Source organism: Acinonyx jubatus, chromosome X (assembly GCF_027475565.1).
Source record: "Acinonyx jubatus isolate Ajub_Pintada_27869175 chromosome X, VMU_Ajub_asm_v1.0, whole genome shotgun sequence".
Lineage (NCBI taxonomy): Eukaryota > Metazoa > Chordata > Mammalia > Carnivora > Felidae > Acinonyx > Acinonyx jubatus.
This window is the reverse complement of record NC_069389.1, coordinates 15,854,780-15,869,675: the sequence shown is the minus strand read 5'-3', so window position 1 is coordinate 15,869,675 and position 14,896 is coordinate 15,854,780. Positions and strand designations below refer to the sequence as shown.

At 38.8% G+C, this 14,896-nt stretch overlaps 1 protein-coding gene across 10 annotated transcripts in view; it reads left to right on the top strand.

Annotated features, from left to right (window-relative positions):
• The window catches only part of BCLAF3 (BCLAF1 and THRAP3 family member 3), a 56,623-nt gene that overhangs the window by 15,683 nt on the left and 26,044 nt on the right, over positions 1-14,896 (top strand). For 9 of the 10 annotated variants that reach the window (XM_015085035.3, XM_027054710.2, XM_053202146.1 and 6 more), the window contains 5 exons: positions 2,412-2,984; positions 3,359-4,021; positions 12,249-12,424; positions 13,932-14,046; positions 14,757-14,820. In XM_015085035.3, the coding sequence (XP_014940521.1) occupies positions 2,412-2,984; positions 3,359-4,021; positions 12,249-12,424; positions 13,932-14,046; positions 14,757-14,820 (1,591 nt within the window). The remainder of the gene's footprint in view (positions 1-2,411; positions 2,985-3,358; positions 4,022-12,248; positions 12,425-13,931; positions 14,047-14,756; positions 14,821-14,896) is intronic. The other variant, XM_053202145.1, reaches the window with a different exon arrangement.

The window sequence follows — 14,896 nt, the reverse complement described above, 5'->3', positions numbered from 1 at the left end:
AGAATTTCTAAAGGTGGAAAGAGAGAAGAAAAGTATTCCAGTTAAGGAGGGCAACAGGAGCAAAGGCGCCAAGCTAGGAGAGTGACTAGTATATTCTAGGACTTTAAAAAAAGGACCATAATTACATACTTAAAAAGCAGACCAAAACTTTTCATGTTAATACAACTTGGCCATTGTGCTTGTTCATTATGGTTCTATGATGACTTAACAGTTTCCATTCTGTAATTCACAAGACCAAATTGTAACGGGAAGGAGCTTCTGAAAAAAAAGGGAACATGAACATAAACAAGTGAATGATTTCAACATGGAGGGCATCAAAGAGGTTGTTTTGTTTCACCCTTTTGTCATAGGCTGGATGAAGGGGCGCAGAAGACTCTGCCAAGCTTAGTGCCTGATTTCTAGATTCCTTCTAAGAACTCTTGGTCAGAAACTGTAAAAGGTCTGATATTTTACGTTACTTGCAAGCTGACACATCAGCCTGCCACGGGCACTGCTGGGTCAGAGACAAAGGCCTGTATTAATCACGGTCCAGCAGGCAGCCTGGGCCTCACATGCCCGAGTTTCCCTTTCTCCCCAGTCTCCTGACGGTGGGTACTGCAGAGTGAAGCAGTGAAGCGACAACACAGCTAAGGAACCCAAGCCTCATCAGGGGCTACAAGCAAACCCACCCAGCCTTTGCCTGGGAGGAAACATATCCTGAATAGCAAGCAAATTGGCCCTCTTTCCCTGAGGGAGGCCCCGTCTCCATCTTCCCGGGCTGTGCTGTTTGGAACAAAAGCTGTTAGTGCCTCTGCTTACCAAGCATGCAGGATGCAAGAGACCCATGGAGAATTGTCTCCCAACAGACTCCTCAGACCTCTTTTGTTTCTTTAGGAGAACTGAAAATGTTAGTTACCATTCCAGCAATCTCCTTCAAAAGAACAGGACTTTATAGAATAAAACCCCCGAGATGAAATATAACAAAGCAATATTCACCATGAGGTAAGGATTAAAGTGAGAGGTTGAGTATTTCATCCAGTCTGGAGGACCTCTGTCTCTGGCTGCCACCTTTTCTCCTTAGTGATGGAAGAGATGCAGTCTTCCAGAAAGTCCTCACAGTCCCTGCCTCCTTCTTCCTGTGATGAAGTAAAGCCTGCTGGGTGATGAAGTTTCTTCTTCAGCTAAATAATGCATTTGCTAAGTACATCTAGCTTGGTGACTCCAGAGGGAGATATTGCCAAGTCCAGTATATAAATCCCAGTATGTACGCGAGGAAGATAAATCTGCTTCCTTTCTTGTAGGGAGGACACAGGCATGTCACCATGTGGAAAGGGTTTGACTCCCAACTCCATGCAGCTTCTGAAGGTGGACAGTAACAAAAGGTGCAAGGGTAGCTGCCTCATTGATTAGAAGATATTAAGCCCTCAGGGAGGCGATTAGAAAATTGGATGGGTTAGTTGGGAGGAAAGGTCCCCAGATGCAAAATTGAACTTTATTGTGTCCCACATAGTGGTGCTTTCTCTCTGCTTTTGATGTCCATGCAACTCAGACTTGTTTCCCTGGGTACAGGAGCCTCCTTCCTCCTCTGTGGGAGTGAAGTCTCGATGTTGGCAATGCTGAGGTATTGGGGAAGGTAGTTACACAAAAGATGTGCTGTACCTGGGGAGCATGACAGCTGCGTGAAAGTCCACTTTCTCCGAAGTTATAAGCTCTGTCTGTTTGAACAGCACATGTAAGGGAACAGGTCTGGGAAAGAAAAGCAGTTTGTGTTAGTAGTTTTTATGGAGGAACTAAGAATGAGATTCAAGTCTTAATATCCTCTTTCCCCTCCACTCTGCACACTAAGTATGTATTATTTTTGCTTCTTGATATAGCCTTAGTAGAGAGAATAGTCAATCAATTGGGGAAACTATGGGGCCAGTTTTGAGTCTGCATTTGGGTTTATTGTGATGTCATAAACTCGTAGGATCTAATTTAATTTCAGAGGTTCTGTTCTGTTTGCCAGAGACTCTCCTACCCATTTACTTGTGTGAATCTAGCCCTCCTTTTGTTTGTTTCTTCCCTGACTATTGAACCTGATACAAGCTTTTGATGACTGGTTCTTTTGCCTAAACTTTTGCTGTCAGCAGTCTTCCAAAATGGCTCTTGTGCACCTGACCTGGTCCTCCTGCAGCGGAATGGCTGTGCTCAGCCCATTTTGATATGCACATGGGGTACATTAGTTCCGATGGAAAGAGTATGCTTGTTGAATTGGTCAGAGCAGTAATCAGACACCCACATGGGCAATTTTGAATACAGGTAGAGCAAATTGATTAATTTAATTTGAGTGGAAGAAGCAGTGAAAAGCAAATGCTTTATTTAAGTTGGTCACGTTAAGACAGACTTAGTTTATTGTCTTTAAATGTACTGAACTTTTCTGTTTGTTTACATAGGTCATTATCACCAGTACCTAGAAATTCTGAACACTACAAGCAAAGGTACTCTCATGGGCATTATGGCTGTGAATATAGGAAGGATCCAAAGAGACCCACCACTTGGCGAATGGACAGTGAGAAACATGGACAGAGTAAACCAAGGATTCCTTCTCGTGGAAATATACATTACCGATCTTATGAACATAGATCACCTTCCCCAAACATAAGAAGAACCTCTTCAGAAAATGTTTATACTTTTAAGCCTTACCGAGAATACTTACCAGGAAGAAGAGATGGTAACAGAGGATTGCACTATATGCCCCAATACTCAGAAGGTGTACCTTACAAAGAGAACCAGAGGAATTTTTATCCCCAGAAAGTACAAGGAAGGTATATTCCTGATGACCACAGAGTTAGAGGAAGTGGAAAAGGAGGGAAGCCACCTCAGAGGTCAATAGCAGATTCTTTTAGGTTCGAAGGAAAGTGGTATGAAGATGAGTTGAGGCACCAGAGGATACAAGATGAAAACCATTCTCAGTCACTTAGAAGAGGCTCTGAAGACTTTGAGAAAAGGAGCTCTTTTCAGAAGAGGTATAGGAAAACATTAAACCTGGGTAATTTGGTATAAAGCTTCAAGTGAAAAAGTCTATTTACTTTATGGTTGAAGATAACCACCTTGAAAAGCTTTTGTCTAAAAAGATAAAAAGCATTGTAATGTAATTATGGTCTACTGGTAGTAGTGAAGTATTTATTTATAGAGTAGATCATTGTTGATGGCTAGAATATTAACAAAAGATGATATTTTCCTCTTTTGCTACCTTGTGCCTCTATGAGTTGGCTTGAGGGATTATAGTTAACTTGCCACTGCCTTCTGCATTTAAAGCCATGCTGCCCAACATTCCACACATATAAATTCTCACTTTCTTCTCTCTAGTGCAAGTATAAACTGCTTTATGTCAACACAGGTATCCTGAGGATCGTGATTTCAGAAAATATGGACACACATCAAAAAGACCTAAAGACGTGGAGAGGTACGAAAACAGAGATCCTGCCAGGAACCCACAGTGGAAGTTCGAGCATTCTCTTCCATCTTACCAAGGGAAGAAAGAGCAACGGAACCTTGGGCCCCAAACTCATCGATATGCTCAGAGGGAACCCCCAGAGACCAGTTCGGCAACCAGGGTATCCTGTGACTATCGCCACAAACGTCCTAAGACGTCAGGTGGGGACCAGGACTTTTCTGCTGGAAGAATTCCGAAGTACTCTAAGGAAGAAGAGAGAAAATACAGTTCTCAAAAAGGCCCCGTAAATAGACAGTCCATTTGTCTTACTGCTGGAAGAGGGAGAGAGACTGAAGGTGGGCAAGTCCAAGAACCTCTCACACCATCTAAGAAAGACTGCACTGCCTCTACTCGCTCGCGCGAAAGTGACATTGGCCTGAGACCCTACAATGACAAACGGAAGGAGAAAATAAAGAGAGATGGGGATGGCGGAAAAGAGAGCAACTCTTCCAGTAACCAACTCGATAAAAGTAACAGACTTTCCAATGTGAAACCTTCATCTGCCAGTCTTAGGAAGAAATCACTTACTGTTAAAGTAGATGTGAAGAAAACAGTAAATACATCCAGGTATTGTTTTTGGTTTTTCTTAGTGCTATTTAAAAAGTATCTGTTTCTGCCACCTTTATTTGAAGCTTTAAAAATGGAATTAACAGTGTGTTTAGAGTCCATTGAGTGGGGAAGGATTGCCTGGATTTTTCAAGTCCCTCCTGTAATGAGGATGAGTCCCATGATGGGTAATACGGAATGATCTCATGTCTGCTTGTTTCCGCATCGTATCTCAAGATGCTTTGTGGGCGCAGGGCACTCTATGGACTTGTTCCTCTTCATGAATTTATGTGTTTTTATGCTGCTAGATTTTCTGTAGCCAGGGATAGGCTGGGTGGAGTTCAAGGGGACCTATCCCTTGCTCAGTTTCTCAGAGTCTGTTTTCCCTGTTGCCTCAAATCCAGAGAATTTTTGACCTGGAAGGGACCTTAGCTGGCCCTGATTTTATAGAGGAGGAAAGCAAAGCCTTGAGAGATGAAGCGACTTGTCTAAGTCAGAGCACCTGCGGCTCAAGGAAGCCGATGACTTAACCTGGCTCTTGCTGCCCTCCCAAGACAATTGGTGCTCAGCTGACTAGAGTCTCTTAGGTAGAGGAAGTTAGGCTAGATTCTAGAAAGAGGCCTATTTATCAAACACTCAGTTTAGCTCTCAATGATTCATTAAAGAAAATAGACCGCTGTTGTAATAGGTTATATTCTGCTAAAGTGGTTCGCATGCTTTGTTCCATTGTGCATATTACCTCTGTCTATGGATTCTGGAAATAACAAGGCACTGCAGGTGGCTGTGTCAGCTAAGTCTGTTTATTACCTTAATATATTACCAATATGTGAATAAAAAAGTGATGGGACATGTTGATTTGGTGCATTTATGTTCACAGTTCACTCATACCTGTATTTCAGTCAAAAACAAGATAAAACAAAATCGAAGGTCAAGATGTGACAGGGAGGGAGGTAAACCCACAGTTTCTCTTTTTTTTTTAAAACAAATACATTTTGTTCCTTTTCTTATGGCAGTGCCCCTCCCTCATATTTGCCTTATGTTCATTGTGCTTACAAAAAATGCTGTAAGATATACGTATGTATATTTATATGTGCACAAAAAGCATCTATAAATATGATTACATTATAGAAAGTTGGACAAATAGAGGGGAGAAATCACTGATAATTTTACTACCCTAGGACAGTTTTATTAATATTTTAGTACAGCTCCTTTGTTTTTTTTCTGTGTATACTTATACATGGTTGTCATAATACTGTATTTATAATTTTGTATCCTACTTCATATAATAAGTCTTCAATCATTTTGTACTATTATGTTTCCTACTAGTTCTTAACCTTAAGAGCACAAAAGCCGATGTAAGGATCAACTCTAAGGATGTTACCTTAAGCTTTTTTTCTTTCTAACATTATACTATGAAAATGTTCAAACATACAGAAAAGTTGAAAGAATTGTATAGCAAATGCCTATATATCCACCACTGAGTGTTTATAATTAATATTTTACTCTACTTTCATGATCACATATCTGTCCGTTTATTCATCAATACTTCCATCTTATTTTTTCCATACATTTCAAAGTGAATTGTAGATATCAGTATACTCCCCTTTAAATACTTCATTATTTCATTTTTGTTCACATTTTTTCCCTTTGGAGGTAAAATTACAATCACATCACAAAAATCTTGAATTTTTAAAATAGAAGTAATGATACACCCATATTTAATAAGGAAGTTAAAAAATTAAAAGGGCACTTGTTGGGATGAGCCCTGGGTGTTGTATGTAAGCGATGAATCACAGGAATCTCCCCCACCCTAAAACCAAGAGCACACTGTATACACTGTATGTTAGCTAACTTGACAATAAATTATATTTTAAAAATACTAAAAAAAAAAAAAAAGAATTGGCTTAGCACTTTTAAAGCATGCTAGAGATACCAATTTTGAGGGATTTCATTTCAATAGACCTCATTAGAAATATTAACAAGAGTTAATTTTATAATTTGATATTAAGAAATGCAAACTTGATTTTTGTCATGTGTCACCAGAAAATGAGCTTCCTAAAATTGCAGCTGCTGTATCACTTCTTTTGAATTTATAAACTGTAAGTTTGTGAAATTCATGACCTGTCAGCACTTGTTTGAATTACCTGACGAAGATCTGTAGGATGGCTTGTGTAATAAAGAGCTTACACTGCAAATCCTTTCTATTCAAAGATGAATAAATATATGCATTTTTCAGTATGATAATGCATAGACAACAAAATCTTTCTCTCTGATTATAATTATTGATGAATGGTTAAGTTGTGGAAGAGTTTTGTGGGGTTGGATTTAATTACGTATGGACTGATGAAGTATCCATAAAACAAAGGTAGTGTTTGAGGTGACTCAACAGAGTCATGTTCTCAACTATTAACATAACTTAGATTTTCCTCTGCTTGAAAAAATTAAAATAATCATAGAGTAAGTAGAGAGATTTATTTGTTGGTTAAAATCTAGAGGGTTTATCCATTTTGGGGGAAATCGGAGATGGTTATTTTATGCATTTGTTTATTTTCTTAGCTTTGGTCACATAACGATGTATGTTCTTCCAGTTATCAATGTAGTTGAAAACATACATGATTGAGCTAGTGATTTTTCTAGGCTCCATTTGGTATCTAGAACGGCAGTAGGAGGACACTTGGTTGAATGTTCACTGCATAGTTAAAACTTCTGTTAACAAAGGCTACATTCTAGTGACCCACTTTGTCAGAAATTGCATCATCAGAGGTAGAAGCTACATATAAGTCATAATTATGTTTGAAAATATAAGTTAAGGAGTCATAATATGAAAATTTATACGAATGCTATTATGAACTCCCAGCACTGTTGTGTACATCTTGAGGTCTTGAGGCAGATGAAGGAAGTGTTGGTTTAATGTTGGGCCAAGTAGGTGAGAGACTAAACCTTGCTCAGGCTAGGATGGAAGTGAGAAGGAGGAGGAGGGGATGCTTGTCTCTGGAGAAGAATAAGCTGGTGTGGATGGAGTTGAGGCTCCGTTGACCGCCCTGCATGCTGGTACTAGGCATCTAGGATGGGAAGGTTGGCTAGCAAAGTTGATGTTGGACTGAGTATATCAGTCACATTTGCATATAACCGTTTTGTCCCCACCCCCACTCCCCTCCACCAAGAGATACAGGAAGGGCCTCCCTACCCCATTCTGGTCTTTCCCCAGGTTTTTCCCCATTCTGAAGGGGGATGAGGTGGTTAATGGGCCCCAGAAGACATTGGAGCCCATATGCTGCTCTAAGGAAAGGGATGCCCCATGGGTGGGGGAACAACATGAAAAACCATAGTAAGGATTGAAGGAAGGTAACCCAGTGACACAAGTTTACCTACCTATGATGGGTACCGTTCATCTGGAGGCAAAATAAGCTATGAGTGGAGATATTTTTGTGATAACACAAACCTGCTACCTCACTGTTAGGTATCACAAAAACTAAGGTTTCCTACCCCACTAATATTTCTTGTATACATTTTTAAAAATCAAAAATTAATTGAGAGAAGTTTCACTTTCATTATTATCTTTCACCCTAGCTTCTCTTAATGTCTCTTAAGGATCCTAGTATAAGAAGATGAACATTCTGTTTCAGGTTGGTGTACATAGGTTTTTGTCTTCCAGTGGGTCCCTAAGCAGCTCTGTGACATTGGGCAGATCACTGGACCATGCCTTTTGGGGCCCATATTAACCTGCAGTTCCTCCTGGCTCTACAACTTTGCTCCCATTGGCCATGTGTTGGTAACTATTGAAGCTGGGTTGACAGGCTCATCATAGGATTCTCTGAACTTTGGTATATATTTGAAATTTTATATTATAAAAAAGTGAAATACTTAAAATTTAAATTGGTCTAAATTAAGTTATAATTTTAAAATAAAAAGTTAGCCAAGAATGTTTAAAAAACACAGTTAAATTGGCCTCAGTTAGAATTTTCAAGTCTGTCATCTTTTTAGCTGAAACTCTCATTTCACATTGTCCAAGTTGTTTTCCACTTATCATTCATTCATTGAGCAGGTAATTTTTTTGAGGACCTACCTTCTGTGAGACAGCCTGTTAGGGTACTCTCAGACTATAAATCGGCATAGGATTGGATTTCTTCTCCACTGATCTACTAGACAATAGGGTGATGTTGGTAATACCATGATGCAGTGAATGACACATAAGGTGGGACTCAGATGATCCCAAGCTGGAGGATTCTGAGAAGGCTTCTTTTAGGAGTTGTTGGCACGTGAGCTAGGCTTCAAAGCTTTTCAACATTTGCAAAGGGAGATGAGATGAAAGACATTTTATTTTATTTTATTTGTTTTGTTTTGTTTTGTTTTGTTTTGAGAGAAGGGGAGGGGCAGAGAGGGAGAGAGAGAGAGAGAGAGAGAGAGAGAGAGAGAGAGAGAGAGAGAAATGCTCAAGCAGGCTGCGCACTGTCCACACAGAGACCGTGCGGAGCCTGACATGGGGCTCGAACCCACAAACAGTGGTACCATGACCTGAGCTGAAACCAAGAGTCGGATGCTTAACCAACTGAGCCACCCAGTCACCCCGAGATGAAAGACATTTTATAAGTTAACAAAGACAGAAAGCATACAGGAACTTTGAGCTGTGGTTCCAAGCAGTAAGTGAAAGGGAATAGAGGGACGGGAGGCTGCAAAGGTAAGACTGCTACACTGCCTGATTTGACAGGATTAGCTGATGATCAGAGAGGGCAGGAAGCAGTTCTGGCTGCTGCAGGACTGCCTTGGAAGACACCTGTGAGGTGACTTGGAAGGACACTAGGGTTGGGGAGGCCAGTTAGGGTACTTAGGAAAAGATAATGAGATGCTGAATTAAGGGAATTAGCAGTCTCCCTAACCCTTTACCCTCAATTCCAGAAAAGCTAAATGTCTTCTCAGGAAGACAGGAGCAAATGAATAATTGGGAAAGTGCTTTATAAACTATAGGATGTCATACAAAATGTTAGTTCTTAGGAGAAAACTGAGAAAGGAAAACTTGATATGTGTCCCATGCACATTGTTGTATATTTAAAACTTCCAGAGGACAGGGGATTATCCATTAGTTTTGGTTGTTGTTGGGCTTTTTGTAATTATTGTTTTGCCATGCAGTTGTGTTTTTTAATGGACATTAACTGTGTACAAAGGAAATTAAGGTTTAATGTAGCTTTTTATGTTTTCCTTGTTATTATGCACAACACTCAGAACGTCGGAGGAAATATCCTTAGAGGAAAAGAAAAACGAGTGGGGTGTGGGGGAGAAAAGAGAGGAGCCTGGAAGATTTCATCAGACCAGTATCAGAAATAGTACTAGAATACAGGTGTTTGGCTATATTTTAATTTTTAAAACTGCCTAAAATGCATCTCAAATGAGAACATTTGGTCTTTTCAGTTTAACTACTTGTATTGGGAATATTTCTTGAAGTCATTAACTTTTTAATCAATATCTGTCTTAGGAAAAAGTAAGAAAGGAAAATGTGAACTAAGAGGTGATGAAATGTACAAATGTAAATGCCTAGAACATTTTGTGTTCCCCAGTTTCGGGAAGCCTTTTCTTATAGCAAAAACTGTAATTGTTTTTAAGAGTAAAATTTCAGTTTTAATATTTCCTAGGAAATTACAATTTTAACATTTTTTAGTTAAAAATCTTGCAGGATAAATTAATAGCAAATGTAAACACTAAAATTTCAGGAATTAAATATAGCTGTAAAGTATACCATAGCACTTCTAGGGATTGAGAGTTGGGCATGGAATTATACCAGTAATTAACTTATAATAAGTTACAAGTAAATTTTATTTTATTTTTAATGTTTTTTATTTATTTTTGAGAGAGAGAATGGGAGTGGGGCAGAGAGAGGGAGGGAGACAGAATCCGAAGCAGGCTCCAGGCTCTGAACTGTCAGCACAGAGCCCAACGCGGGGCTCAAACTCACAAACCAGGAGATCATGACCTGAGCCGAAGTTACACACTTAACTGACTGAGCCATCCACGTGCCCCATCAAGTAAATTTTAATAATTACTTGGTGGAAAACTGGAAACCGTTATCAACTAGTTTCCTCATGGGAGAAACTGAGTCTGCAATACAAAATGTGATCAATTGATTTCCCCTTATGGACAGACCATTTTTATAGTTCTATTTGAACATCTTACTTTTCGCCTGTAAAGTGTTTTATTTAAAAAAATTTTTTTCAATGTTTATTTATTTTTGAGATACACAGAGTGTGGGTTGGGGAGGGGCAGAGAGCGAAGGAGACACAGAATCCGAAGCAGGCTCCAGGTTCCGAGCTGTCAGCACAGAGTCTGACGCAGGCTTGAACTCACAGACAGTGAGATCATGACCTGAGCCGAAGTTGGACTCTTAACCCACTGAGCCACCCAGGTGCCCCTCTCCTGTAAAATATTTTTAAAAGCAATTTTGGGGGGGTATGGAACAGGCTTTTTGTACCGTGAAACACAGCATTTGTAATTCTTTGCTAGTAGAGGTTGTTATAGGGCCATTCTAGCTTCCAGTGTTTATCACTAATGTCTCTTAGCTTGTTATCAGATACCCAGTGGGAAGCTTGGAGCAAATTAGGAGGAAAGAAGAGAAATGGCTCTTCTAATGAAAGTCCTTCTGATGAATCAAGGAAACCTTAACAGTGGCATCAGCCTGCTGCATAATCACTTTTCTGGGGTTCTGCTTTGGCAGGGAGTTGTCTCGACAGTGCTGGTTTGAAAGCAGGGAGCATAGGTCATATGGAAGCCTTGCCTCTGATAAGTTAAAAATGGGCATTTAAACCATCTTATGAGAGAAGTTAAAAAATTTGAAGAATATCTGTAAGCCCCTGATTACCCTGGAGCGGTTTTATATATATGGCTGTTAAGTGACTTAAATAAGTAAATCCGTGCATGCATACACCCACATCCCAACATGTATCCATCTGATTGATATTTGTTATATGAGGAGGTATCATTTATTCAGTGGTGCTGCTATTATTTAAAACATATTTCAGGGCTCTCTTTCGGGTTTATCTTCATAGCCTATATAACATACTCATAAATAACCCCAGCACTTGTAAATCTCAATTCTTTGGGTAGTGAATATGATTTTTGGAAAGAGGCAAAAGCTATTTAGAGTTAAATGCAGAGGAGTAAGATGGGTGTAAGCTAATTAGTGCCATTTTGAGTCCAAAATGAGGTATAAATATAAAATACTGAGACATTTTCTTCTGTGACATATAATCTGCCTCCAGGCAAAGAATTTAAGAGTAGTTTTAAGTGAGAGCAGCTTTTTTGGAATTGTTTCCCATTATGACACTTGGAAGGATTATGTTCCTAGGAATACTCAGCCTCTGGGATGTAAACCAAAACAACCAAGACATCCGTTGTCTCAGTGTCATAGCGCCTTCCCCATAGGGCTATTGTAAAGATTAAATCAGATAATGTTCGCAAACAAGTTCTGAGCCCCTGTGTGTGGCTTGCAGTGAGCCCTCAATAATTGTTAGCTGTATGTCATAATCATGACTTGATAATGATGCCTAAAGGTCAAGAGAGCTTGTAATACAAGTTACAAAGATTCAGAAAGCATTAAAGGGTAACATAGCTGAGGTTATATAATAAATGGTAGCATTTCTTTAAGGATACATTTAGGGTGAACACTGTAATCGGTTCTAATGATCATAACTTTGCTAACAACTAAGATTATTTGCTGCCAGTTTAGTGAGATTTTGTAATTGATTCATCTCAACAGAATTTGATTTCAAAATACCAAGTTTCTCATGACTGATACAGAGCTATAAGAATTTTTATGAAGGCAAAGAAGTTATTATGTTTAATAGCAGCTTTTCAAGTGTGGTAGAACTTCAAGATAGTATAAGCTTGCTGGATTTATAATTTTATAGACATTTGGGAGTAGAAAATAATCTAATTGATTATTTTTTTGCACATTGACCTTTGATGCCTTGCTGTATTTTTTTAGGTAAAAATTGTTTAACTTAGAATGTTGAGGATTTTATTATTAAAGTGGCAAATATTTAATGATCTCTGATTGAAAAGGAGAACTCAAACTCATGCATCTGTAGCTATTTTCTCCTGCGCATTATTGCACATGTTTTATGGCATACAGTTTAATGCCTTAATTATAAGAAAAGATAAACATCCTTTTAGTTTTATAGCTATCTTGATTAATTTTTAATAAGTTTTTTTCTCAGTAAAATAGTTTCAAATTTAGTTAAACATTTACAAATTATTCTAGGGTTGCTTCTAGCTATTCCACAGAGAGACAGATGTCACATGATTTGGTTGCTGTTGGCAGGAAAAGTGAGAACTTTCATCCAGTGTTTGAACATCTTGACTCAACTCAGAATACTGAAAACAAACCTACAGGAGAATTTGCTCAGGAAATCATAACTATAATCCATCAAGTTAAAGGTTGGTATATCTTGCACATACATTAGGGATAACACAAAAATAATGTACTGGCTTTTCACAAGGTATAGGTAAATATCTGTGATATAGTAAGAGTAATTAATATTTCATTATAAATTTGATCAGTATTAAGGAACTCTGTTGTAGAGAGTGTAAGGTATTAATTCAAGCCTAGTTCTTCATGTGTTGTTCCAATAACCTGGTACTTTCACTCATAGTAGATTACAAACTGAAAGGCAGACGTTAGCTGCTGCAAGAGACAGGCCTACTGACAGCAGCAAGAAACATTAACTGAAAACCAAACAAGAAGGAGGAAGCAATAAACACCACATATGAAACTTGACAAACTCAAGAACTCTGGAAGTCTAGGTCTTTTGGTGATGTTCTTAAAGCCCCCTGAGGGCATTACTAGGACTTTGTGCCATAAGGATGAATGTGAAGTGATTGATAAAAGATTCCAGTTTGATTTGGCATACTTGATGACATCAAGGATTTGCATAATAAATACTTTGAATATCTGCAGTAAATTGTTTTGTTTTAGCTTCTGGCCAATTTCCATTAATTGAAAATTTCAGTCAGGTGGAACAACTTACTTCATTGATGCTGCATAATAAAGCAGGCATGGGAATAATAAACTGGAGACCTTCAAGAATTTCAAAATTTTTATTTTCTATTTCTTACTGGACAATTGCACTGATTTTTTTTTTACCTTCATGAAACATGTTTTGAAAATGAATTATTTTCTCTGCATCCCTCAAACTAAGGCATATATTTACTTTGAAGCATGCGTTTTGTCTGAAACAGTTCACCTTCTCAGTTCCAGCCCCTCTCACCCAAAGGAAGTATGATTCTTGGCAGAAAGGGAGCTGGTATTGCAGAAAAATCCAGGAGATTGTCCCAGAACAGGAACAGTAAGTTAGGGAAAAGGTTTGCTTAAATACCATTCTGATGGGTTAAGTGTATTCTCTTTCTCTCTATCCTGTTAAAAGCCGTGTAGCATAGCTGATTTCAGAATGTCTTCATGAACTTCAGTTAATGTTAATTAAAGTAGAATGGCAGTAGGACTCTTTCTGGGATATGTAAACAACGTTTAGCATTTGTTCAGAATTTTCTGATGTCTCAGGGTTGTTCTTGAGTTATTTTTTACTCTAGGCCAACTATAAAACTCTGTACCGTCTTTACTTCCCAGCAGAGTAAGGTCTTATCTGGGAGAAGGAAGGTTCTCACTTTGAGAGAGCCACACTATCTTTTCCCCCCAGCAAATCGGCAGACATGTCCAATAGGAACAGAATCCTTAGGTTCATAAGTCAGGCCTTTTTTCCTGTTGCTTAGACTTGGGAAACCATGTGAGAGCTACAAATTAGTCTGTGGAATAAGTTTGGGTCCCACATATTTTCAAGAGAAAACAGGTTGGACGTTTTTTAACAGTCCCTTCTTCCTGTGCTTATATGTAATCTTTTAAGTGGAATCAGTTTTACACTGAGATAAAACTATTTGTTTCCTTTTTCAGCAAATTATTTTCCATCACCTGACATTACTTTACATGAGCGTTTTTCAAAAATGCGAGATACACACGCTGCAGATGTAAATGAAGTTAAATCGAATTCAGATCCAGAAATTCACAGGTAATGATTGATTATTGTATGCCCATTTAACTCATCGGAATAAGCCTCAGAACATATTTGGGAAGGTGCCGCCTTCTGGGCTTGCTTTAGACTCTAGGACAGCATTTCCTACCCAAAAGCAGGACTGACCCAGGCAGGTACTGGGTCAGTGCACTTGGATGGAATAGGTTGTATTAAAGCCATTGATTAGCAGTGTCTAAATGTGGAGGACTTTGACAATCTTTACCTACCTAACTTTGATTCTGCTGTGTCTATAGTAATTGCCTACTGAAGTTATCACTGGAAGAATGAAAGACAATTGTCGAGCCACTGAAATCATGGGTTGCTTCATGTGGTCAGAAATGGCTGTTCTGAGGGCAGCCGGATGAAAACCTATGCCTTCTTCTGCTGGCACCTGTTTGAGCAGGTGGTGTGCCCTGTCTTGCGAGCTGAGCTGAATCAATGTTAGAATGAAGTAGATCACCGGAGCAAAGTTTAAGGTTACCCAGGCTAGTGATTTGAGAACCTCTAAGGCATCACTGTGATGTTGTTCACAGGATATGTATGTCCTGGGAGACTGACATGTACATGAAAACCCACCTGGTAGCACGTTTCTTTTGCATCCTCCAGGACATACCAGTTTTATTTCACATTCCATTCAGTAGTAATGGAATCAAGGTATCAGTGTATAAACATGATTATTTAATTGTAATATGCCTTTATTATTTTAGGAGAATAGATATGTCTTTGGCTGAGCTTCAGAATAAACAAACAATGGTATATGAATCAGAACAGGTAAGTGAATACAATTTTTGATGAAAGACTATCCTATTGTTGGCATATTGATGGAAAAGGGAACTGGTAATTGGGA